Here is a 24,787-nt window from a genome sequence, read left to right as displayed (position 1 = left end):
CTCCGAGCAGTGATTTGAATAGAGATGAAATCTGGTCCTTTAAGCTAAACCAGGCAAATTGGTCCAGTTAAATCTTGAAGTAAAGATCGACTTCATCCTGTTATTTACACCTAAAACCCAACAAGCTCCATGTTGTACTTCATCAACAATTCAACCAACTGGAGATAACAATTCCTGCTACCAATTACAAAATAGAGCTTTTAATATTTACTGAAGTTATGATAAATTTGACTTATATTTTTAAATATATATTATTTAGCAGAGCTGAAAACAGAATTTCAGTGCTATTGCTAATTCGAAACGACATGTCATTTTCACTTGAAGGGTACCTAAATAGATACGTATAAGTAGAAATAAATATTTAGTACATACAATGTTATGCATTTTACAGGAAACATAAACTTGCTCTGGCAGTTTCAATGCCTCATGACTACCCATTTACCTGAAGTGGGAATGGAACCATTAACTGATTCACTTACACAGTAAATTAACTTTTTTTGTGGGGCAAGAGGGAGAAAAGAGTGTTACCAGTGATTACCACCATCAGTCTTAGGTTGAGTCATTATTGGATCAAGTGGTCTGGTAATGAGAGAGCTTAGAGCAGAAAACAAGAACTCACTCTTAAGTTAAGTGGCATAAAAACCACCATTGATTGCTTCATGCCTCTCTGTGTGAATCCTTATTGCTCTAAGGCAGCACAAACAGTCCTTGTCAGAGGCCAAGACATTTGTCAGAGGAGAAGAAAGGCAGGAGGAGGTTACAAATATACATGGATGGACGGATGCATTGTTGGAATGTCTTTCTGCTCATTGAGGTGATGTTGAGAGAGTTGATAGTGGCACATGTCATAGCGTGCCGAAGGAGATATGAAATGTGACAGGATTATTGAGGTTTATGTAGTCAGAGGCACAAATAGAGATAGGAACATAAATAAAAAGATGTTTGCTTCGTGAAGCTGACATAATGTGGACATAATGAAGCCGGATTTGCCTGTGAACTCATTCCTAGACGCAAGTGTGCACACATTCACATTCATTAACATAGATGAACACTTTGAGATTCCGGTCACATAAATGAACACATAGTTATTTCGAGTAATCGTGTTATGGTTCGTGCACATACACTGCCCAGAAGGAGTGTGACATTCTGTGATAAGATGTGACACGTGCCAAGTGCCAATATCATTTGCACTGAAGTTCAGACTTTTTCTATCTCGGAGGCTCACAGAAAAACACTAGTAGTTTAAATGCATTCATTAAATAATAGTTTTTCTTACTGCATTTTCCACCTGTGTTTGTTGTAGTTAGTGCAAGTTGAGCCTGTGTAGATAGTTGAATAAGATCACCTATTCTCTTTGCATTCTCCAATGTACAAAGAATGCATTCACACATGGTTTCATGCTCTGCAGATTAATTTCCGAGTAATACGTAACGCTAGCAATGCTAATTCAAATTAAAGTACTAGATCTGTTCCCTCTCCTCAGCTGGTATTTGTGAATATGTGTGTGTGGTGGTGTTACTACATGGCAGCATCCACAAAGTACTTGAATAAAGACTTGCTCTACACTAATTAAACATGTTGTTTTTTTGTGTTTACACTTTATGGTTTTCATGCCACACTGAGTCATCAATTTGAGCTATTGTTTTATGTTTAGGACAGAGCTAGACAGAGTGTGGGAGTTTACAGAAAGTATCAGAGGGATGGATCCACACAGGCAGCAGTTTCTTGACCAGTTTAGTCTTCTCTCATACATAAATTAGAGTTGAAGCCAAATTGACTTTGACAGGGCCAAGACCGAGAAGGAGAGGAATGGAAATATGAATGCATATAGTAAACATAAAGTGAAATAACACCTCGACCCCATTCCTTAACATATAACAAGTATGTCACAACTGATCAATCAACACAGAGAGAATTACTGCAGCACAAATTCGAGAGAAAATATTTCGCCAGTGTCTAAATAAAATCAAGCGGTTCAATTATTCTACTAGAGAGCAAACTGCTGCCATAAACAAATATGTATATATTAATACAATTGCTTATTGTTCATGTTAATGCAAGGCAAATGGACATAACATATATTTAATAATCTTGTTATTGAAATACATTTTTTGCAGGGTTGCTTAAAGAAAAAAAAACACATGCTGCAGATTTAAAGTGTCACACAAAATAATGGCGCTCCTAACTAGCTTTCATTAAAAGCACCCTTATGAGAAAACGATGGAACTGATAAGTCATTGTAAGAACTTTAGCAAACTCAATAGCAGTTGTTTTTGGAGCAAACGTTGAATATTTTATGAATGCAGCTAACTTTCTTAAATGTTTTCAAATAAAAGTTTCTAAAATGTTCAGGCAGGAGTGAAGATAAGGATGAGAAAGATGTGACGGCATGAAAACAATACAGGTACACACACACACACACTGGTTGATAAAAGCAGGGCACGCTGTCACATCGATGCTGAGGAAATGTACAAACTGCCTGTGGACCAAAACTCTTACTTTTCGTTTTTCGCTGTTGTTTCCTTATCTTGTTCCTTGTTCTCTCATCTAGTGTACTGCGGGCTAACCACAGTGCCAAGAGCAGTTTTCACCACACTTGACAGTTTGAGCACACACTTTTCAAAACTGGGTTTAAAGCAGTGGTCAGATTTACCCCATTGTCAAATTATTTTGCCATGGGACCCAAGACGTTGTGGAGCACTGTCAAACCTCATCTCAGAAGTTTTTTTCGCAGTTTTTTTGCTTTTAATATGCAAGCACAAAACAATGTATTCCGTCTTCCTTCAGGAATATTGGTATCAGAATCAGAATACCTTTATTAGTTTATTAGTTACGTTGTTACAGCAGAAAAAGAGCCACAGACAGCTTAATGTTACATGTGTTACATACAGTACAGTATGTTACATGCATTAAAAAGTACTAAGTTAAAAAAATATATATGATATAATACAAAATAAAAAGTTACACAATTTACAAAATACACATCCTGTAACAGTTCTTAGGATTTAGCAGTCAGGTATATATTGCAGTTATTAATGGCATATATATACATATATATATATATATATATATATTGCACATATATATATATATATATTGCACATATAGCACATATTGCACATCATTGGATGGTATTTAACAGCAAGTAATGAATGCTTGTATATTTCCAATACAACTATATATATTTATCGCATAGTTTCTATCTGTCATTCTTTCGGTGACCTATCGTATTTTATAATGGTCTCCAAAACCAACACCAACAACAGCATTTATCTTTTGAAGACTCTGGCGACCCACCACATATAATGAAGGGTTGCTTTGTCATGACAATGCTAGCAAGGTGGATGACTTTTGACAGAATCAATCAATCAATCAATCAATCAATGTTTATTTATATAGCCCAATATCACAAATGTTACATTTGTCTCAGTGGTCTTCACAGTTTGTTAAGAAGCTTAATTGCTCTCCCTGCTTCAGCATCTATTCAGCATTACATAGCAAGGTCAATTATGTTTTAACGAGCATGGCTGACCTAGACATGTGTTTCTACTCCCAGACGTAACATCATCCTAATAATAACCTCATCCAGTGTTGGCCTGTTCACACTGGCTGCAACTAGACATCCGCATCATCCTGCAGAATTTCATGCCTTTTTCTGACCGGGTCAGAGTGACCTTTCCGTCTGTCTTGGGTGTTTTCATCTCCACAACATAAACATCTGCTTGGTTGCAAATTAAATGAATTCTCCTTCTGTGCCGGACAGCAATTCCCAAGCCTGAAATGATCTTTTTCCTCTGCTTTATCTTAATTGGCCAACGGGCAGAACGGCCCTGAACTAGCAGAACAGATTAAAATGTATCTTGGGGATCCTATACTCTGTTAGGAAAGCTGACTGTTGCTTTGCAGGGATATATTGAGGAGAGATAATAATGCACATTTTGATGCTATGTCATAGCTAGAGGAAAACACTGAACAGTGAGTCAGCTTTGTTTCAATTTGAGAAGGACAGATTGCTGCAACAACAGAGTGATGAGGGATAAGTGATGTGAAAAGTGTGTCGGGGGATTTATGAAAGAGAGGTCAATTTCTGTTCGTATTAATGCATACTTTAAAAATGTTCTCCCTTTTCTCTCTTCCACCTTACCCATCTGACTTTCTTTCCCCTGCTGTTATTAGATTAGTTTATTTACTTTCTACCCCCCAATTACATAATGTTCTTCATTTCACCATATCTTCCTCCATCACATTGCTTATGCCTGTCTCTATCTTGTTTCGTTGCTCTCTCACTCCGTCTCCCCCTCTCTCTGCTGGTGAAAATAATGATTTCAAACCTAGCAGTCAGAGGAAAATGATTGGAACCAAACAGTAGTACAAATGTAATAAGTTCTCTCTGTGCCGTAGCCTGTGTTAAACCAGGGCTGAGCAACCTATTTAGGGATGATTGGCTCTGTGTGAAAGTATGAAATTGTGTGCGTGTGGGCGTACCTCAGTGTGACTGTTGCCCAACTCTGTTAGGCGGCATTTCAGCTTTACTGGACAGTGTGGAGTGGAGAGAAACATGACAGATAGGGTAGAGAAGTGAAGATGAAGGAAAATAGATGGATGGGTATCTGTGTAGGAGACAGAAATCCTGGACAACAGCACTGTTGAGCTAAAACAAAGATAGTTTTTGAGTGTCTACCATATGCAGGAATGCAAAGTAATTGTTTGTATATGTATGAGGTTTGACCTTGTCAAATGCAGGACATGATTTCAAATGCTCGACTCACGCTCACCTATAGCCTGCTGAAAAATGTGCCCAAGGTAACTGATGTGCCAGCCAACAGCTCATACTGAACCGAACCTAGAAACACTTTTGACAAGCTGTTCTAAAAATAGAACAATGTGTCATGTCTAGTTTTTGGTGAACTTTGTCCACCTGCACATTGTGCTTCATTACATCACCCAGCTGCAGAACGCACACTCAAATTCACACAGTAAACACAAAGACCTTTTAAATGAGTGTCGCCTTTTTAACGTTTCTTTGCTTTGTTTTTTTGCTTTTTACAACCCTATTTATCTCACATCATGTTCTCTCTTCGGAATAAGAATAAATACCCGACAATAAACATGGTGTCTTTTTATAACAGTGTGTAGGTTTTTCACTGCTAAAGTATATCTAAAGGGGAGAAAGGGCTACTTATTTTGAGGTAACAAACACAGAGCTGTGATATGTAAATAGAATAAAAATGGTGTCTTAAGTTGCCGGTACAGCAAACACTCGGTCGACCTCTGACCTTAACCTGTACCCTGGAACAGCTAGCAGGCCTAACTCAGCAGATCTGATAAATCTTTTATGAAAGGAAGGGGTTAAAGTTCACTAATGTATTCTATCGCTGGGCCTTGTAAAGTCTGAAGGATCTTTTTTAATGGATTCAAGGGCAAGGTTTGCCATTGCCAGTGACTAATAATAATATCAGCATGACTGCATAAAACACTATTTTATTTCATATCACCATTTCTGGCAATGTTCATGTCTTGTTGACGTGATAACAGCAATTGAATAACATCAAACTGTACTGCCAGTGAGCTGCATTGGTATGAAGTCAATGTGACCTTGTCTGTTTCAGTCTCAGGAACGGTGTGGATTGAATTACTTTAGCGAATATTCAGATATGCAGGTTAACCTTTCAAATACCGGTTTGGGTGTGTGCTACATTTTATATATCATCGTCAATATCAGCAAACTGTTCCTTGACACAGATACACTAGCTATGATTGGCGGTTTTTCAAATGGCCCCCGTCTTGTAGGGAGTTGGTTGAAAATGATAAATGTGATCTCTTTCGGGGTTACAATAGTAGGTTAATGGCTGTCAAGGGTCTCCATACATCTCTTGAGATTTGCAACCAATCTGTCCAATTTCGCCAGTGTAATTAAATGGCACTTATTCTTCGGCAGACTCGTACATTGTTGTGACGTGAATGTCTTTTCTGCTCCCTCAGGAAAAAGTCCGTACCTGATGTTCACCAACCGCCATGAGATCCGTCGCATTGACCTGCTGAAGAGTGAATATACACAGGTTGTCCCCACGCTGAAGAACGCAGTGGCCCTGGATGTAGACGTGTCCATTAACAAGATGTTCTGGTGTGATCTATACCATCGTAAAATATACAGGTATACACAACACACTCAGACATACACAGACACACCATTAACCTTACATTATGATTTGTTTAGTATTTGAACTCACATTGAAACCTATAAAACCACTATAAAACACCGACATTAGGTGTTAAGAATCACATTATATTCTTGTGCGTCAGCCCTTCTGTCATTCATTTGTCCTCTACCTATCCATCTTGTCTGCTTCAAACTGTCACACCTTCTGGTAGCAAGACCCACCTGGTGTGTGTGTGTGTGTGTGTGTGTGTGTGTGTGTGTGTGTGTGTGTGTGTGTGTGTGTGTGTGTGTGGTGTGTGTGTGTGTGTGTGTGTGTGTGTGTGTGTGTGTGTGTGTGTGTGTGTGTGTGTGTGTGTGTGTGTGTGTGTGTGTGTGTGTGTGTGTCTCACACCTGGAGGGCTGTGTCATCTGTCAGTAAAAGGTGGAGTTGTTTGTCCTTCAAACACAAACAATATTTGCACACACAGAATTACTGGTATTATTATTTTGTGTGTGTGTGCCTATGCGTCACCCCGAAGGCTGAGAGGTTGTGGGAGGGGCCTTCTATGATCTCAGCTGAGCCATATGCTCTCTCTAATTTCGCTGCCTCAATAATCACCACCATTACTCATTTGCATATAGACACACGCACATAAGAATACTTCCATACAGACCCAGTTGTACTCTCAAGGGCTTATGACGGAGAAAGGACAAATTAAGTAATTCATTATGATAAGCTTTGTTAGAATCATATCAACACACAAAGACACCTTAAATGGGCAGCAACAAGTGAAATGTGTGCAGGTAGATCAGCTTGAGTTGATGTTGGGTGTGTTTTTTCTCCCTGCTTTCCTTTTTTCATTCAACCAAGAGCATTAAAGTATATCATCGGATCAGTGCATTTATGCTGCAGAATTTGTGACGTCTGCTCTTTTGTGTAGCTCATAAGCTCCATAAAAATGTCATCTCCCTATTAAAGGCACAGTGCCCTCCACATTCACAGCTTTACTCATTCAGACAATAGAAGCCCTGGATGAATAAAGGGCTTCAGTGCTTTGCAGAGGGAACTTCAATCAATCCTTTTTGCAAAGAGAGAACTCACAAAATAGCTATGGCTTTGTTCGTAACAGGTGCTATTTTCAGAAAAAGTCCACTGAGATGTATTGCAGGTGCTATAAATATATATTTTGCAATTTGGATTTCCTGGTTTGATTTCTAATGGTCTAGGCACAAGAAGTTCATCGCTGCCTCCTGCCGAGTAGCATTTGTATGTCAAGTTTGAATACGTTTTACATTTTACAATACTTCAATCAAAAAATGCTGTTTTAAAATTAACAATGTTGTTCTTTGTTCATCTCTATTATGCCCTCCTGTTTTAAAAAGCTGAATACCTTGAATCTCAATGCTAAGGATATGATTGATTGCAACTTGTACTGAAGCATTGTACCTTTTATCCTAGTACTTTCTCTCTGCTAAGGATGTTTTAACCGAACAGAAATAGCTGTTATTTTCAAAGTTATTAATCCTCATTGCCGCTCACTCTAATTCATAGTGATTAGCAAGCTACGGGTCGATGACTTGTTAACTTCCGCCTGTGATGGAGATGTCTGCAGTAAACAATAATACATCCAATTAAAGATGCAATCTGCTCAGTGGGTTTGGACTAATCAGTCTCTGTCTTATTTCTAACTCCAGTCTGCCCTCCATACATCCCTCCAACCTGCTCATTCTAGTTCATCTGAATATGTGTAATTAGAAACAGGGATGTCATGAGAATTGCCAATATTCTGTGAAATAATTCCTTTTCTATGCCTTATATATCTACAACAATCTGTACAATAGGGTGTGTAAGGAGTAATTATGATGTGAGTTTATATATATTGTAGTATATTTACTTGATCACGGATTCATCCGTATCCATTTTTCTTCAGCCCTCAATGTAATTTGCTACGTGTGAGACAGGTGTTGGATCCATGTAATAAACCCTGACACGTGAGATAGATTATCCATCACAAGACAGCAGCAGGCTAACTTTCCCCCCATAGATGAAGATGTCTGAGGTGGCAAACAGTAATTCAGCCCATTAACAACACAAGCTGCTTCCAAGTCCCAGCTCATCCATCTCCTTCTCATCTTCTGCTCCAACTACCTCGCCAGCCTTTAGTTAAGCTGCTCCTCCTGTTTGCACTCATCGGAATTCTGATTCTTAAACGAGACATTCGTTTTCCAGCTTTCCAACAAGGTTGTAGTATTTTTATTGTTGTATAGATTCAAAGGCTTTATTGTCATATGCACAGTATCTATAGTGTAGTTATGGCCATGAAAAGCCTAAGTCCCAGGCTCCTTCAACAATGTAACATAAATATATATAAGAAACACATTTAAAAAACAATAAAAATAGTGCAAGAAGAAACAGAGTAGTAATAAAATATTGCAAGATAATAAAGTAATGCCGATGAAGTAAACTATATAGATGTCAAAGAAAATACAATAAGCCAAATTGCAACAGAATATTGTAAATGACAGTAAATTAAGATAAAACCAAGTATACAAAGATATTAAAGGGATAGTGGAAATCCGCGAATTTTGGGTTTAACTTATGTATTTTTATTAAAAATAAGCATAATAAACAATTTTTTTTATTTCATGCGCCTAGTTTCATTTTATTTTCAATTTTACTGCGCCCTCTCAATGAAACGAAATACTTCGGGAATCGTCGGGAATCTTCGGGTGATGACGAGAGCATAGGAAGACGGGCACAAACAATGGCGGACATTCAATAGCATTTGCATGTGAATAGCCGACCTTTATTATGGTGAATAGATGTGTTTTGTATGGCTGTAGTGCGACAGAAAAATTATACGTGACACAACGACATTGGATTAACCTTGAGATGCGTTTTTATTCCGTTGAACACAACTTTTGATCACAAATCAAAAAAGGTAAGACGTAATTATTGTAATATTTTTGGAACCGGATGTTGTTTACTTTCTCTTTTCTGGCTGATAGCTCCAGGAATTCGAGGTCTTACAGTGATGATATTACATGTGTGGAATCTGTGGAGTCTCAGCTTTAAATCGTATATCTTGTTTGTGCAGTTAAGATAGTAATAAGGGCATTTCTACCGTGTGTTGTGTGTAAAAAAGCGTTAGCATTAGTTAGCATTGTTTCGCTCAATGATAATTCAAAGGCTTGGTATTACTCTTGTGTTTTTTCTAGCTAACAATTGTTCTTATTGTCAGTTAGCGGAGTTTCTTACCTTTTTAAAAGGGTATGAAACATTAATAGTTTCATAAATGTTAAGAAGCCCTGAGACATGTGAGAGAAAAAAAACTGTGGGAGGGGTCCACTGGGGGGACCTTCGGGCTTAACTGGTTAACAATGATTAATATTTGTAAAGGCTACAGGTGATCTTAAGATGCGTGAGCTATGCTTAGGGACCTACCAGTCAAGATTATTTGTGCGTAGGGGTGCATCATCTGGCGCATCATCTGGCGCCTGGTCCTGGTCATCCTCGCCAGGACGTAATGGTCCATCGTCTGGCTCAATATTGTCACCATCGTCGCTTACTGAACCGGATTCAGATTCAGTTCCTAAAACGACATTTTCGTAGGAAAGCCGAGAGGATGTTTCTGACTCGCTATCATCACTGGATACCTCGTACAATCCTTCTTCTTTGTCTGGTATATTTGCCCTTCCACGTTCATTCTGCATAGACGCCATGGTTTGTTATCGTATCGTCTTCCTAAGTTTTCGTCACTTCCGGTTTGGCTGAGTCGAACATTTCGTTTCTAAAAAACTTCGGGGAAGCTGCAATAAAGTGCTTCTAACATGCGTAAGGCAATTATTATATTTTTTTAATCAGGTGTGATTGTTTTGGTACGTAATTATGCTTGTATATAAGTTAAAACGAAACTATTTGAGGTTCCATTTCCACTATCCCTTTAAGTATAGAAAAGGAACAAATAAAAGCAGAAATGGGGAAAAAGAAGATTGGACGGACAACAAGTGGAATGCAAGAGGAAAATGGCGAGAGATTAAAAGACAAGCGACAGGAAAACAGAGGGAGAGAAAAAGAGGCAGGGGGTTTTATAAGATACTTTCAGATAAAGACCTAGTAGTTCTCCTTCAGAGGAGCTGTACAATACTATTTCCTCAACATGTGAAACTAAGTCTCAAAGGCACGTGCTACACTCCATCTAGCAATATAGCAAAGTACAACTTGTGTGATTTTCTTTCGTCTCATTTCCGACCTGTTCCTAAATCATTGGGTATTTCATGATTTCCACAACAGTGACTGACACAGCTCTTTTCTACCACCCTTCAGTGCTTACATCAACAAGGCCAGTGACCCATCACAGCAAGTGACCCTCATCGACTCGCTCAACTCCCCCGAGGGCCTGGCCGTTGACTGGGTCCACAAGAACATCTACTGGACCGACTCCGGCAACAAGAGCATCTCCGTCGCCACTGGAGACGGCAGGAAGAGAAAAGTGCTGATAGCCACGGAGCTGAGCGAGCCGCGGGCCATCGCAGTGGATCCACACCAAGGGTGAGCTTTAGGCAGATGGACAATGTGCGAGAAGATGGCAAAGTCCATTTTTACTAAACCGTAGCAACACCATGCCTGCACCCATCTGTTAGATTAGGCAGCTCGACAATTATTTGGAAATACGACAGGACTCGTATCTGCCTCTTTCCCTTTGTCTCGGATGTCTTCAGTTCCCCAAAGGGCTCTTTTTACAACTCTACAAAGCTAGACTAGCATGAAATAAATGCAAAAGAAGCCCAGCTTTCATTAACACATTCGTAAAAGTGATCCAATTTTCCAGTATCAGAAGTTTTGCTCAGTATCTACTTTATTCTAGTGTCTTCAAGGCCTGTTTCAGAATTAAAGCAATTTGATTTTGTCGAGAAAATGAGATCAAGAGTCAGACAAGGACATTGTGTGATAGAGTACAGTACACCGATTGAGGCGCATAGTTATATTCAAAATACTCACTATGACATTGCACATGAAAAACCTAGTGACTGCCATTGAATTGTTTCCATCTATATGTAACTGGTTTGTATGTGTCTCTCCACAGATTTATGTACTGGTCAGATTGGGGAGATCAGGCCAAAATTGAGAAGGCCGGGATGAATGGAGTGGACCGACAAGTCCTGGTGTCTGAACACATCGAGTGGCCAAATGGAATCACCCTGGGTAAGGAAGAACATCAAATATGCAACTTTAAACATGCAAAGCTTTTTGAAGAGAACTATAAGATGATACAGGGACAGGGAACTCAATCAACTCTGAGAGCAGTCTTATAGACACAGTTATAATGTTGATATTGCTTTTTGGAGAAACAGGGAAGTATTTGAGTTCACATCACTGAAAGACAGAGACTCAGAGAAAGACAGAAACAAAAGACAATCAGCCAGAGCTAAGAGAAGAAATCAGTCTAGGGTAGCTGCAACCCTCGAGCTGCTCTTATTGTTATAGCTCAGTTTGTGTGCCTCTCATCAATCAAGCCAGCAAACACGGGCCTCTGAATTAATAAGCCAGACCCTCTGTGCTGTCAATACCTCTCATCATCCCTTTCAACTCCCTCCGCGGCACCAGCCAATTTCTCTGAGCTGCCCTTGCCTGAGGAGTAAGAGAGGCATGCAGTTGCCACACTCTGTGGAATTGAGGTGTCACTACATGTGTTTGAAAACAAATTATTTTTTAGAGTAAGGGGAATGAGAGAGTTGGCCAGACCGCTTGGAAGGGGAGCTGGATTATTTCCGCTTCTTCACTGATTTTATACAGGGAGCATAATAGTTTTTTGTCAGAAAATGGAACCGGAATGATAAATGAAAATGACTTGGTTTTACGTTTTTTTGGCATGACCATGTCAATTCAGTTTCCTTTTAAGTTACATTACATACTATGGCCGTGATGAAACTCCTGCTCTTTTAAAGTACACTTTTTTTGGACTTCCTTCCAATATTTAATTACACGCTTTAATCCAAAGCAATATTAAAAGGGGTTTCACAGTGTTGTTTCTACCAGTATTGTTAACTGAATGTATGTTAACTTACTTTGTGTTATTAAGGAATGATGTTTAAAAATACTTATCTGCAATTCCTTCTTCATTCTCACCTAGCAAAAGCAAAGTCATACTTTCATTATCTCCAGTGTCAAATGTGATTGATTCTCACACTTACATTTTCAATTCAACCACAGCGTTACTTGATGGCCTTAAGCAAAAGCGCAAAAATAGAGTCTTAAGTAAACAAGTTCGGGGACAGATACAAGGTGATGGAACTGTAAAACAGCAAACAGCTGTTCTTTAACGCAAGTCCAGCAACACTAATCAATTAGCTCAAGCGCACAAACATGTTCCCCGGCAAAGAAGTCAAGCGGCAATATTACAATCACATCTGTGTTTTCTCAGCGCACGGCCTCAGCCGCCATGTCGAACAAGATTGATGGTGTGGTTAGTACTGGGCCATTACATTCATATACAGTACCTCTGACCCTAGGTCTCTTCTCGTGGAATGACCTCTCTCTCTTCTTTCATATCCACTTCTCCCTCCTTCTGCCTTGGTTTTGATCCCTCTCTCTTTCTTCCTCAGACTTATCGAACAGGCGTCTCTACTGGTTGGACTCCAAGCTGCACCTGCTGTCCAGTGTGGACCTGAATGGAGACAATCGCAAAGTGTTGCTGTCCTCCAATCAGCAGCTTCGACACCCCTTTGCCCTCACTGTGTTCGAGGTATGGAAGAATTAGTATACAATAAATCCACATAATTACTACAACCAATGATGTTTGGATCCTGTCAGTAAACCGTTTTTTGTATTTGCAAGAGAACCACTCTATGCTTCTTACACATTTTCCACAACAGATTTGACTACTTATTTAGTTTTTCCCATTCTCCAGAACACACAACATGTTTTTAGATTGATTTATTTCCTTCAAGTTGGCTGTTGCTTTTTAGTTATTGCTGGTGTGTTGTGAAAATTCAAATCACAGAGACAGTGACACTGTGACGGCACAATCTAGATATATCTTCTTTTTTTTCATAATGAAATGACTGAAGCAGCCAAATATCCAGTCTTGGGGATTAAAGGTTTTCTCCTTCAATCAATTCAGAGCAATTTTGCATTTGATATATACAACAGCAATATCAGGCTAAAAAATGTTACACAAACAAATACACTTCCTTTTTGATATTGCCGTCAAATCTATTTCAAACCATCTTGCTTATAAAGTAGGAATGAAGATTACTATAGTATTAAAATAAAACTAGGGTAGATAACCTTAAAATTCAGCATGAATAAAAACATGCTATTTGCAGTGTTTGTGCTGTCCTTTTTGACCTCTAAAAAAGACACCGAAAAACAGATCTGTCCTCTCTTTTCTCTGCCTCGTGGGTGACACTTCTCATATCTTGATTGCCATCTCGTAAGTGTATTTTTAGATATTTGCCAGCCAAATGTAGGTATTAGACATGGGTTGTCCAAAGTGATTTGTTCAAATGTTTCTATCTTCCTTTTGTTAGAGATTGACTGAGGATAAATGAGGAATAGAGATGATAGAAGAAGTATAACAGCCAGATAATGATCTGTTCATGAGCTGAACATTATAGAGTCACAGTAGAGTACAGCAATCGATGGAGCTCATTTGGTTGTATTTATTGAGGCAGGAGTGAGTCAGTCTGTTAGAGCCTATCAAGTATAGATCATGTAAATGATGTAGGTGGAAAATAGAAGCAGTGGAGAGCAGAGGAGAAGTGGGAGGTGAAATGTGATCAGTAGGAAGTGCTTTTCTCCATTCCTCTCTTTGCTGCACACACTGTGATGATGAGAAGCAAAGACATCCATCATGTCCAGCTGAGTGTGCTTGCGGGTGTGCTCCGATTTGTGTGTATGTGTAAAAGAAGAGGAAGAAAACCAACGTTTTGAGCAGGCAGTGAAAGTTCATCTCTGGAGATGAATAGCCCTCAGCTCTCTGTTCTTTGTTCTGTTCTGGATATGATACAGAACAAATAAAAAATCCCTTAACAGAGCAGCACATTGTCCTGGTCCCATCAGACCGATAATGGGAAGAGTACCCTGTTAAGAGTTGTGAACTTAAACATTGGACCTTTTTTGTGCATTGTGTCTTATCCGGGATATTAGCCTAAAGGGAGCCTTTTTGACTCAGCGTCTGTGTTGAACTGCTTATTGGGCCCTGTTCACCCCAGTTGTGTAACATGTCATATTTTATGTACCGGATAATGGGGCAGCATTTATTGACATAAGGATGTAGCTAAAAAAGGAGTAATACATCCAGTTTGGACTTCTGCTGACTGCTGAAAAACATATTCTACTTTTAACGAGGTGTTGTTGTATGCCATAAGAACGGTGATAATCGAAAGGAAAAAGGGGGATTTTGACTTTTTTGTGCGGTTTAAAATGAGTTTTTTTAGGAATCCTTGTGCTGCTGACGAAAGCACCAATGACTAATTGATTTGTTGACTCATCAACCCTTTAGTAATTTTTTATGCAAAAAACATGGAACCAATTAACTAGCTTCTGAGATGTAAGGATGTTATGTTTGCTTGTCATTCTGTCATAATAATAAACCTTATCTTCTGGGGTTTTCGACCTTCGAAAAAAACAAGCTAAGTGAATACACCCACCTCTGTGTGGTACATGTATTTTCAAACATTTTATGGACAAAATCAGAGAAAACATCAGACGATAGAACCCCTAATCTGACTCTCTTGACATATAAAATACTTTATGGTGACAAATTTGGCACAAATCTATGGATTACATTTAAATTAAAAAAAACACCAAAATAACGTGGCAATTTTGGGAAATTCTTGAGTAAGAATTGTGTGTCATCCCATTTCCATTATTTGGCCCTATTCCACACTTCTCACATCGACAAAAAATACTCTCACATTTCATCATACATAAGCATAAAATCACCACTCAAATGCACTCCTTTTCCATATATACATACCCTTACAGTAACACTTTTTAAATATATTAGGTTTCACAATTGTTAGTTGATAGTGTTTATTTCGGCCTGCACAGCCCCCCACGAGTTCTGCACAGTTCATGGTAAAGTTATTCATCGTGAGCATATCATGTGCAAACATCATATGATGTACTAAAGTTTCCTCACACTGCAGAGGTAAGTCGCAGGGTTTCTATATCAAAGTCTGAACACAGCACCACCAAACACACACATACAAACCCTTCCAGTCAGGGTCCACCCCCTGCCGAGACACCAAGCCCAGAGGAAAAGTAGGCTGCAGAGAGTAATGTTTTCTCTTTCTCTGGCTTTAGTATCATTGCATTACTTTGTATCCCCTCTTAGAGGAGAAGATGAGATGAGTAAAGGAAAGGAAACCAACACAGTCAGGAAGAAAGAAAAACAAAAGTGCTGAGGCTCAAATGTGTCCTTTTACCATGAACTCAACAACGTACTGTAGGAGGATTTAAGCAGGCGTTAACTGCGATTTACGCCCTCACACAGGTGTTTTCATTTATTCTATTTGATTAGACCTCTGCTCAGGCTGAAGCTATGCTTGATATTATAAAATCTTCACCAAACTAGTTGTCCCTCGCATACAACAAAGCAGAAATGGCAGTTACACATCAAAGATATTTGCTTATCCACGTGAAAAAAGGATGGGGAAGTGGTGATATGTTTAACTGTAGATGGCGAGCTAACATGTAGCACACTAGCTGGGCCAGTTAGCCTAGCACTTTTTTCAGTCACAGCTTCATCTGGCATTTTACTCATCATTGCATACCATTTATTTCAATTAAAAAAGTAATTAAAGGGGGAAAATATAGCCCTCAGTTACCAAATGTCCTAACAGTCAGTTAGCAAGCTCATCAGCTTGTTAGCTTAGCTTGGTCATTAACAGGACACAAAAATCCTGTTTAAGCCTTTAAAGCTTTAATTTAATTTATTTTAAAATGTCAGCTTGTTAGCTTAGCTTGGTCAACGCCAGGACCAAAAAAAGGATACGATGCAAAAAGTCTGACTAATAATAAAAATAACAATAGAAGATGAACAGTGTGACCTTGCCTGTCAAAGTAAGCTATAGTTTGTGTTGACAACAAAACAGGACACACATTCTTGAATTCATCAGTCACACAGGGATCAAATCAATTGGATTTGGGGTAAATATTTAAACTAAAGCGAAAACACAGTTTTAACGGAAATAATGAGGAAAATGTCAGTCAAGCCCTATCTGTCCACACCCCCAGATAAGAGGTCTAATCAGCTAAAGTGACTACAAACACCTGTGTGGGTGTACCATGCATGTGTAAAGCTTCAATACTTGTCTGCAGTTTAGTGGAGATTAACACAAAATGTCTTCTAATATAATTGTATTCATTCACAGATAACACCAGCCTACATCATTGTTTCATAACTAAGGCTGATACAACAAAGAGATACAAGTCAAATCCAAACAATCAAAGGCTTCAAATGTTGAGTGTGTTTGCTTTGTTTAAGCTTTTATCTGTAGTTTTCTGGCATGACATCTAAGGAAAGAAATGAGGCACCAAAAGTGCATCAGGCAGAAGTGTCAGTCAAAAAGGGACCAGCATTTGTCAGAAGGTTTTTCTGGGACACAATCATGGCAAAATCTTCAAAGGCTGTCCTCCACTTGACCCTAAATAGACTTCACATCCATTTTGATGCAGTCTCTCCCCTTGATAATCGGAGACAGACTAAAGTGATGCAATGTTATGATAAGCAGAGCTTATGTGTGCATGTGTATACATTCTAGGCTATTATTTGACACATCATTGAAAACTCACCTTGATCTTACAAAGAGAGCAATGACCTTCTCAGGTCTGCATTGATGTTGGAACCTTTTGAAGACAGATACGAAGATTGACAGTGAGAAATTGAAAGAGAAAAACGCCTGCATAGACTGACAGAGAGCGAGAAAGACATCCTCAGAGACAGGAAGGAAAAGGGGAGATGGAATGATAGATTTGAGTACTGTTTTATTAACATGGCTGATATTTGTCTTTCATAGTTTCAACCCATACTGTCATATGAGTAAAGGTTATCTGATCCTGAGTGAGGTTGAAGATGAGGGGATAGAAAGCTCAGTGTAAAGATGGAAAAAGGGGAAGGTGAGAGAAAGGTCATCTCCACCGATAACCCGGCATGAATGTAGAGCGTGGATTACAGCTATGACTGAACCAACACAGAGATACACAGATGTATACACCCAGCAGACAAATCTGTGACTGGACTCCAAGATCCTTGCCCTTTAAAAAGAACCACAACTGTTAGCACAACCCCAAACAAATAAATAAATACCTATAGGAGCCTGATACTGTACCTCTTTCCCCTTTCTGTCTAACGCTCACCTTCTGGATTGTCTCTTTGTCCTTCATTTATTTTTGTAACCTTACGATCTTTTATCTGTAGTTTTGAAGTGCCTCATCGCCTGTGTGTCTTTTCTTACTATCAAAATAAATTGTGTTTTTCCTAATTGAATTGTGTGTACATAGATTGAGCAGTCTGCAGTTGCCATAGGCTTTTCCTTTTATACCTTAGTACCAGGAAGTGTTAGAAAAGAAGAGACATGGAAAGAAAGGAGGAAACTGAAGTGAATGATGAGATCATGAACTCACGGGTCAGGGCTGGCAGTATTTATTCCTTTATTTCTTACAAAAGTTTAGTTTCTTACAAAACATGAACCTTTTAAAAGAAATAGCTATAAACAGTAAGATTTACTCAGTAAAGTCAGTGGTAGTCATGGCTGTCATGTTTATAGTGTTGTTATACATTCTTTTACCAGAGTCCTTTGTACCTACTATAGTACATATTTGTCCTTTCAAATAATCATTATCAGTATTTTCTGATTCAACCTAGATTGTACTTGTATGGTTGATTACTGGAGCCAAGTAGCATTACAGTAAATATTTAAGGCAGGAGTCTCAGGAGTTAATTGTTGTATTCAAACAGTTTTGTGGGGAAACAAACGTTAACACAAGAAATCTCCTTGTGTTTAGCATTAGTATGTCATACCAAAACTGTACAGTCAGAGCAAAGCAGGAAATTACTCAGTGCCACAAACTCAAAGAGCTACATATTCATAGTAGGCCAACATATACATATCTCTCTGTCTGAATGGATTGGGCTTCAAACTCAGCCCACTGGAACAGAGCTGTTCTTTCTGTTCATGTATGAATAAATGAGAGTGAATAATTCAACTGCTAGAATGTATTTATGTTGGATTGTTTTGTCTAACTCTTTATTTCTTATTATCCAGGATCGTATATATTGGACAGATTTGGAGGATGAAGCGATATACAGTGCCAACCGACTGACCGGACATGATGTGGTGAAGGTAGCAGAGCACCTGAACAACCCCTTGGACCTGGTGGTGTTTCATGAACAGAGGCAACCCAAAGGTAAGACATGCAGTAATCCATGAGATGGACATATGTTGTGCTTTTTTAGATCCACTTCGTTTAAGAATTCACTTTCCTAAACTGTTTGAAATAATAAACAAATAACCTAATGTTTGTGGTGAGTAAATACCTTAGTGAGTGCGTGACAGCTAACAATCTCTATGTGTGTGTGAGACACGAAATGGGCATGTGTGAGACTGTTTTCATGATTTGTTTTGTGCAAAAAGTCTTGTCTGAGTGCCAGTAGGAAGCTAATTGCATTCTCTTATTAATAAATGAGTAGTTCTGCTCCAAGAGATATCACAGAAATAAGCATGTTTTGAAAATGTGAACGAAAGGATGACATACAACTAACTGGGCCAAACGCGATAAAATGGAGATGCATTTTGATTTCTAGCTGCCATGTGCAGATACTAGTAGTTCTCATAGTTCTCACTTGATCATTTCGGACCTTGAGTGAAGTCATTTGTGATGTGTCTTGGTCTCGCTGTTTGACCTTTATCTTTTGCTCTTCACATATATTTTTTCCTCTCAGAAAATATGCTAATCTGAATCAAAAAGCACAAATCACCCCATCAAATATATTATTCGCCACAATGCATCTCCTCACATATTGGATCAATATTTTAATGTCTCAATTTTTTTTTACATTGTTCTTTAAAATAGTTTCTCAATAATTGATATCAATCAATCAATCAATGTTTATTTATATAGCCCAATATCACAAATGTTACATTTGTCTCAGTGGTCTTCACAGTGTGTACAGAATATCAGTATGACAATACGACACCCTCTGTCCTTAGACCCTCACATCGTACAAGGAAAAACTTCCAGAGAAAACCCACAGTTTAAAGGGAAAACTGGGAGAAACCTCAGGGAGAGCAACAGAGGAGGGATCCCTCTCCCAGGACGGACAGACGTGCAATAGATGCCGTGTGTAAATTGAAAAGATAATACATTTGCAACATAGGTAGTCCAAATGTTTGGAAATGCATGTGTGTATAATAGGAAGATGAATCCACAAGGATATCCATCCAGGACCTATGATCCAGGACCACAGCCACGACTCAAGATCCAGGGCTCGCGATCCAGGACACAGGACCGCAGGATAGGGGTGTAACGGTTCACAGAAGTCACGGTTCGGTTCGTACCTCGGTTTGGAGGTCTCGGTTCGGTACGGTTCGGGTACAACAAGAAAAAGCAAAAAAAAGTCCCAAATGCATAATTCCAGGTTTGTTGTTATTTATGTTTGAACAGTAGTGCAAGTTTCAGTTTAAAAATAAAGAACTCTGACATTTTAAATAATTAACTGTATTAAACAGTTAAAAACAAACCATACACAGTACACTCAGATGGCCATATTATCTATAATGGCTGATGTCAAACAAAAAGGTTTCATCAAGCTGTAAAACTAAAAAGAATGTCTTGAAAATATGACATCATAAATAATAAGGAAGTGTTTCAAGAGCGCAAAGTCGTTGAAAAACATATGCCAAAAGCTTCCGTTATTTATTTTGGTCTCTCGGCTCTCATGTTTATTGGCTTCTTAAAAACAGCGGGGAAAAGCTGTTGAACTGCTGTTGTCTTTTGCCGGGCTCCGGTGATTGGCAAATCTGGGTGATGCCTTCTGATATGATTTAGCATGTTTGGCGTATGTTCCCATTAGCATACCGCACCACTGTAGAACAACGCCGACACACCGTCCTCGTCCGATCCACCACTCGTCCGATCCACCACTCGCATACTTCATCGTTATTGTAGTCCACAGGGAACCCGAAATGTTCCCACACAGCTGATTTAAAAGAAGCAGGTGGGTTCTAGCTCCTGTGTGTTATCTGAAATCGCCATACTAACTTTTCTTCTTCTTGTATTTTGTTCGTTTTGTTGTTGTGTTTCTTCTTGTTCTTCATTTGTTGTTTAAGGGCGGCTGGCAAACAGCTTTTAGGCGCAATACCGCCCCCTGGATTATATATAGTGTAGTGGATACTGCCCTGAATGACAGACTTTTTTCCCACTCGTAAAAAAAAAGGCGTATTCGTCGTGTGACTGCGTGTGCCGAACCGTGACGTCTGAACTGTGACGGTACGGGACGAATACGGATACCGTTACACCCCTACCGCAGGATCATCCATGTCTCCGGATCCCGGCGTATATAGACATCAAAAAGAAAGAAATTTGGGGAAGCTGGGTTAATCGGAACATGAGAGTACACAGGTATAGACAGAGAGAAGGAAGAAGTAAGATGTCCCCCGACAAACTAAGCCTATATCAGCAAAACTAGGGGCTGAATCTAATCAGCCCTAACTATAAGCTTTATCAAAAAAAAAGGTCTTAAGCGCACTCTTAAAAACAGATAGGGTGTCTGCCGCCCGAACACAAACTGGAAGCTGATTCCACAAATGTGGAGCTTGATAAGAAAAGGCTCTGGCTCCCATTGTACTTTTAGAGACTCTAGGAACAACCAACAACCCTGCATTCTTGGAACGCAATGCCCTAATAGGACAGTAGGGTATAATGAGTTCTTTAAGGTAAGATGGCGCCTGCCCATTAAGGGCTTTGTAGGCGAGAAGAAGAATTTAAAATTCTATCCTGTGTTCTATAGGGAGCCAGTGTAAGGCAGCCAGAACAGGAGTAATGTGGTCCCTTTTCCTAACTCTGGTTAGTACACGAGCTGCAGCATTTTGAATCAGCTGAAGCGACTTGACTGACTTCTTGGTACACCCTGATAATAAGGAGTTACAATAATCCAGCCTTGAAGTAACAAATGCATGGACTAGTTTCTCTGCATCGTTTTGAGGCAAGATATGCCTGATTTTTGCAATGTTACGTAGATGGAAGTAGACGGTCCTTGAAATTGATTTTATGTGGCCGTTAAAGGATAAATCCTGATCAAATATAACACCAAGATTCCTTACAGTCTCACTGGAGGCCAAATTAATGCCATCCATAGTTAGTATATCTTTAGATAATTTGATTCGTAGATTCTTCGGGCCAAGTACAATAACTTCAGTTTTGGTCGTGTTTAACATCAAAAAATGTAAGGTCATCCACGTTTTTAAGTCCTTAAGGCAGTCTTGAATTTTATTTAGATGATTAATTTCATCAGGCTTGATTGATAAATATAGTTGAGTATCATCCGCATAACAATGAAAGTTTACAGAATGATTCCTTATAATATTGCCTAACGGAAGCATATACACCGAAAACCAGTCAGTTTCTGGTATGAGGGGTAGGATTAGGGTTAGGGGTAGGGTTAGGGTTAGGGTAAGTTGTGAATCGAGTGGCCTGTGTTCGTCGTCCATAACATACGCCTGCCCATACCATAACCCCACCACCACCATGGGCCACTCAATTCACAACATTACCCTAACCCTACCCCTAACCCTACCCCTCACACCAGATACTGACTTGTTTTCGGACCCCCCCAGACCCCCCCCAATAAAGCAAAACTGCACGTTTCAGAGTGGCCTTTATTGTGGCCAGCCTAAGGCACATTTGTGCAATAATCATGCTGTCTAATCAGCATCTTGATATGCCACACCTGTGAGGTGGGATGGATTATCTCGGCAAAAGAGAAGTGCTCACTATCACAGATTTGTGAACAATATTTGAGAGAAATGGTTATTTTGTGTATATAGAAAATGTTTTAGATCTTTGAGTTCATCTCATGAAAAATGGGAGCAAAAACAAAAGTGTTGCGTTTATATTTTTGTTCAGTGTATAATGTGAACAAAATAGGTCCGAGCACTGAGCCCTGTGGCACTACATGGCTAACTTTGGTTTGCGTGTAAGATTCATCGTTAACACGTACAAACTGAGAGCGTTCAGATAGATAGGACCTAAACCAGCCTAAAGCAGTTCCCTGTATGCCAACTAAGCGCTCTAGTCTTTGCAATAGGATATCATGGTCGATAGTATCAAATGCAGCACTGAGATCGAGCAAGACAAGAATAGAGACAAGTCCCTTGTCTGAGGCTATTAGAATGTCATTTGTGACTTTAACCAGAGCTGTCTCTGTGCTATGATGTGTTCTAAAGCCAGACTGAAAATCTTCAAATAAATCATTGTTTTTTAAGTAATCACACAGCTGTTTTGCGACCGCTTTCTCAAGCATTTTTGAGAGGAACGGAAGATTAGAAATAGGTCTATAGTTGGCTAAAACCTCTGGATCGAGGTTATGCTTTTTAAGAAGCGGTTTTATCACTGCTACTTTGAATGATTGTGGAACATAGCCTGATAATAAAGACATATTCATAATATTTAATAAAGAAGTGCTAATTAATGGAAAAACTTCCTTCAATAGCTTAGTTGGAATTGGGTCTAACATGCATGTTGATGGTTTAGAAGAGAGAGTCATTGAATTTAATTGTTCAAGGTTTATGGCTGAAAAGCATTCTAGTTTACTATCTAGTGTAATATTAGAACTTACGTTTCCGGGAGCTGTTGATAACACTATACTGGTCAAAGGCAAGAGGTCATTAATTTTGTTTCTAAGAGTAACAATTTTATCGTTAAAAAAGCACATAAAATCATTACTACTGAGTGCTATGGGAATAGAAGGCTCAATCGAGCTGTGGCTCTCTGTCAGCCTGGCTACAGTGCTGAAAAGAAATCTTGCATTATTCTTATTCTCATCTATTAATGAAGAGTAGTGGGCTGCTCTCGCTTTACGCAGTGCTTTCTTATATTCATTGAGAGTAATATACCAAATTAAATGAGATTCTTCAAGTTTAGTGGAACGCCATATCCTTTCAAGTTGTCTCGACTTTTGCTTTATTTTATGGGTTTCGACATTATGCCATGGAGCTAATCTATGTTATTTTATTTTCTTCTTTTTCAAAGGAGCAACAGAGTCTAATTTTATTCGCAGCGTGTTACGTTCCCTCTTTGCTAGGGGTAAGAAAGGGAAACGACACGACCAGTTTGTAATTGGTATTGGTTACCGGTGGGTTTATTTATGACGGCAACTGAACAAAACAATGATAAACACACGAACAGCCTGGACCAACAACGGACCAAACTGTTACGAGTTAACAACACAGGACTCCAAAAAAGAGTTGCACAGTAGGCTACAAAAGAATGAACGTACCTCACTTCTAAAGTGGAACAAAACACTAAACAAAAGGAGACTGTGTGGAAACAAAGCTGTTGCTGATCAACCGGTGCTAATCACCGGGGTCTAAGCAATATACACAAATGCTGATCTACAGGCGCTAAGCTAACCTGGGTCTAAGCTGTTTCACAATGTCACTAATCTAAATGCGGGTCTACAGGAGCTAAGCAACCTGGATCTATGCAACACACACACACACAAACCCTACTCTAAACACAGAATACCACGACACACTGCTAACCAGTGAGATCGCACAGAACCCTACAGAATATACTGCTAAGCAGTCTAACGAGGCACAGAAAATACACTGCTACGCAGTCTAACAGAATCACAGGAGGAAGGCTTTGTCACAAGTAGAGGGTTGAGGCATCTGTCACAAAATACAGGGCCTCCAGACGGATGTTCGTGCCCAGCCTTTATCCTCCTCCCCCGGATGACGTGGCAGCAGCGGGCAGGGCTTGAGTGACGTCTGTCCAATCCCCGCGAATGTTGCGAGGTCGGGACGGCCACTGACAGCATCGGAAGGCACAGCTCATTTGCATACACACAACGTTAAAGGCACAAGGTAGCAGCGGCTGTAACACAGCGCATCTGTAGCACTATCAACAAGATGATCAATTTGGGGTGGTGTAGATTTTGTATAAGTTTCCTCCCTTACATGCAGACATGCTATCGAGTTAAGTATTGGTGGAATCTCTTCCTTAAATTTGGCTATAGCACTAATAGATAGGTTTCTGCTGCAGGAGCTTTTGACTAATGCTTTGTAGTCTCGTAACAGTACTTCAAAAGTTACTAAGAAATGGTCGGATAAAGCAGGATTATGCGGTTCGACTAATAGTTGCTCAATTTCAATACCATAAGTCAGAACAAGGTTGAGAGTGTGATTATAGCAGTGGGTTGGTTTATTTACACTCTGACAGAAACCAACAGAATCTAATATAGAGTTAAATGCAACAGTAAGGCTATTTTTATCATCGTCAACATGAATATTAAAGTCACCTACGATAATTACTTTATCTGTTTTAAGTACCAAAGTTGATAAAAACTCAAAGAATTCTGATAAGAATTCTGAATAAGGACCTGGTGCACGGTACACTGTAACAAATAAGATTGGCTG

General features: G+C 39.3%; 1 protein-coding gene across 1 annotated transcript in view; it reads left to right on the top strand.

The window, feature by feature from the left end:
- LOC117542954 (low-density lipoprotein receptor-related protein 8-like) overlaps positions 1-24,787 on the top strand; it is a 181,730-nt gene that overhangs the window by 136,701 nt on the left and 20,242 nt on the right. The window contains 5 exon segments of the mRNA XM_034210852.1: positions 5,983-6,154; positions 10,467-10,691; positions 11,227-11,345; positions 12,746-12,885; positions 18,416-18,557. Of these exon segments, the coding sequence (XP_034066743.1) occupies positions 5,983-6,154; positions 10,467-10,691; positions 11,227-11,345; positions 12,746-12,885; positions 18,416-18,557 (798 nt within the window).

The sequence above is a fragment of the Gymnodraco acuticeps genome, unplaced genomic scaffold (genome assembly GCF_902827175.1).
Source record: "Gymnodraco acuticeps unplaced genomic scaffold, fGymAcu1.1, whole genome shotgun sequence".
Taxonomy (NCBI): domain Eukaryota; kingdom Metazoa; phylum Chordata; class Actinopteri; order Perciformes; family Bathydraconidae; genus Gymnodraco; species Gymnodraco acuticeps.
The sequence above is the reverse complement of the archived record's forward strand: the minus strand, read 5'-3'. Positions and strand labels throughout refer to the sequence as shown.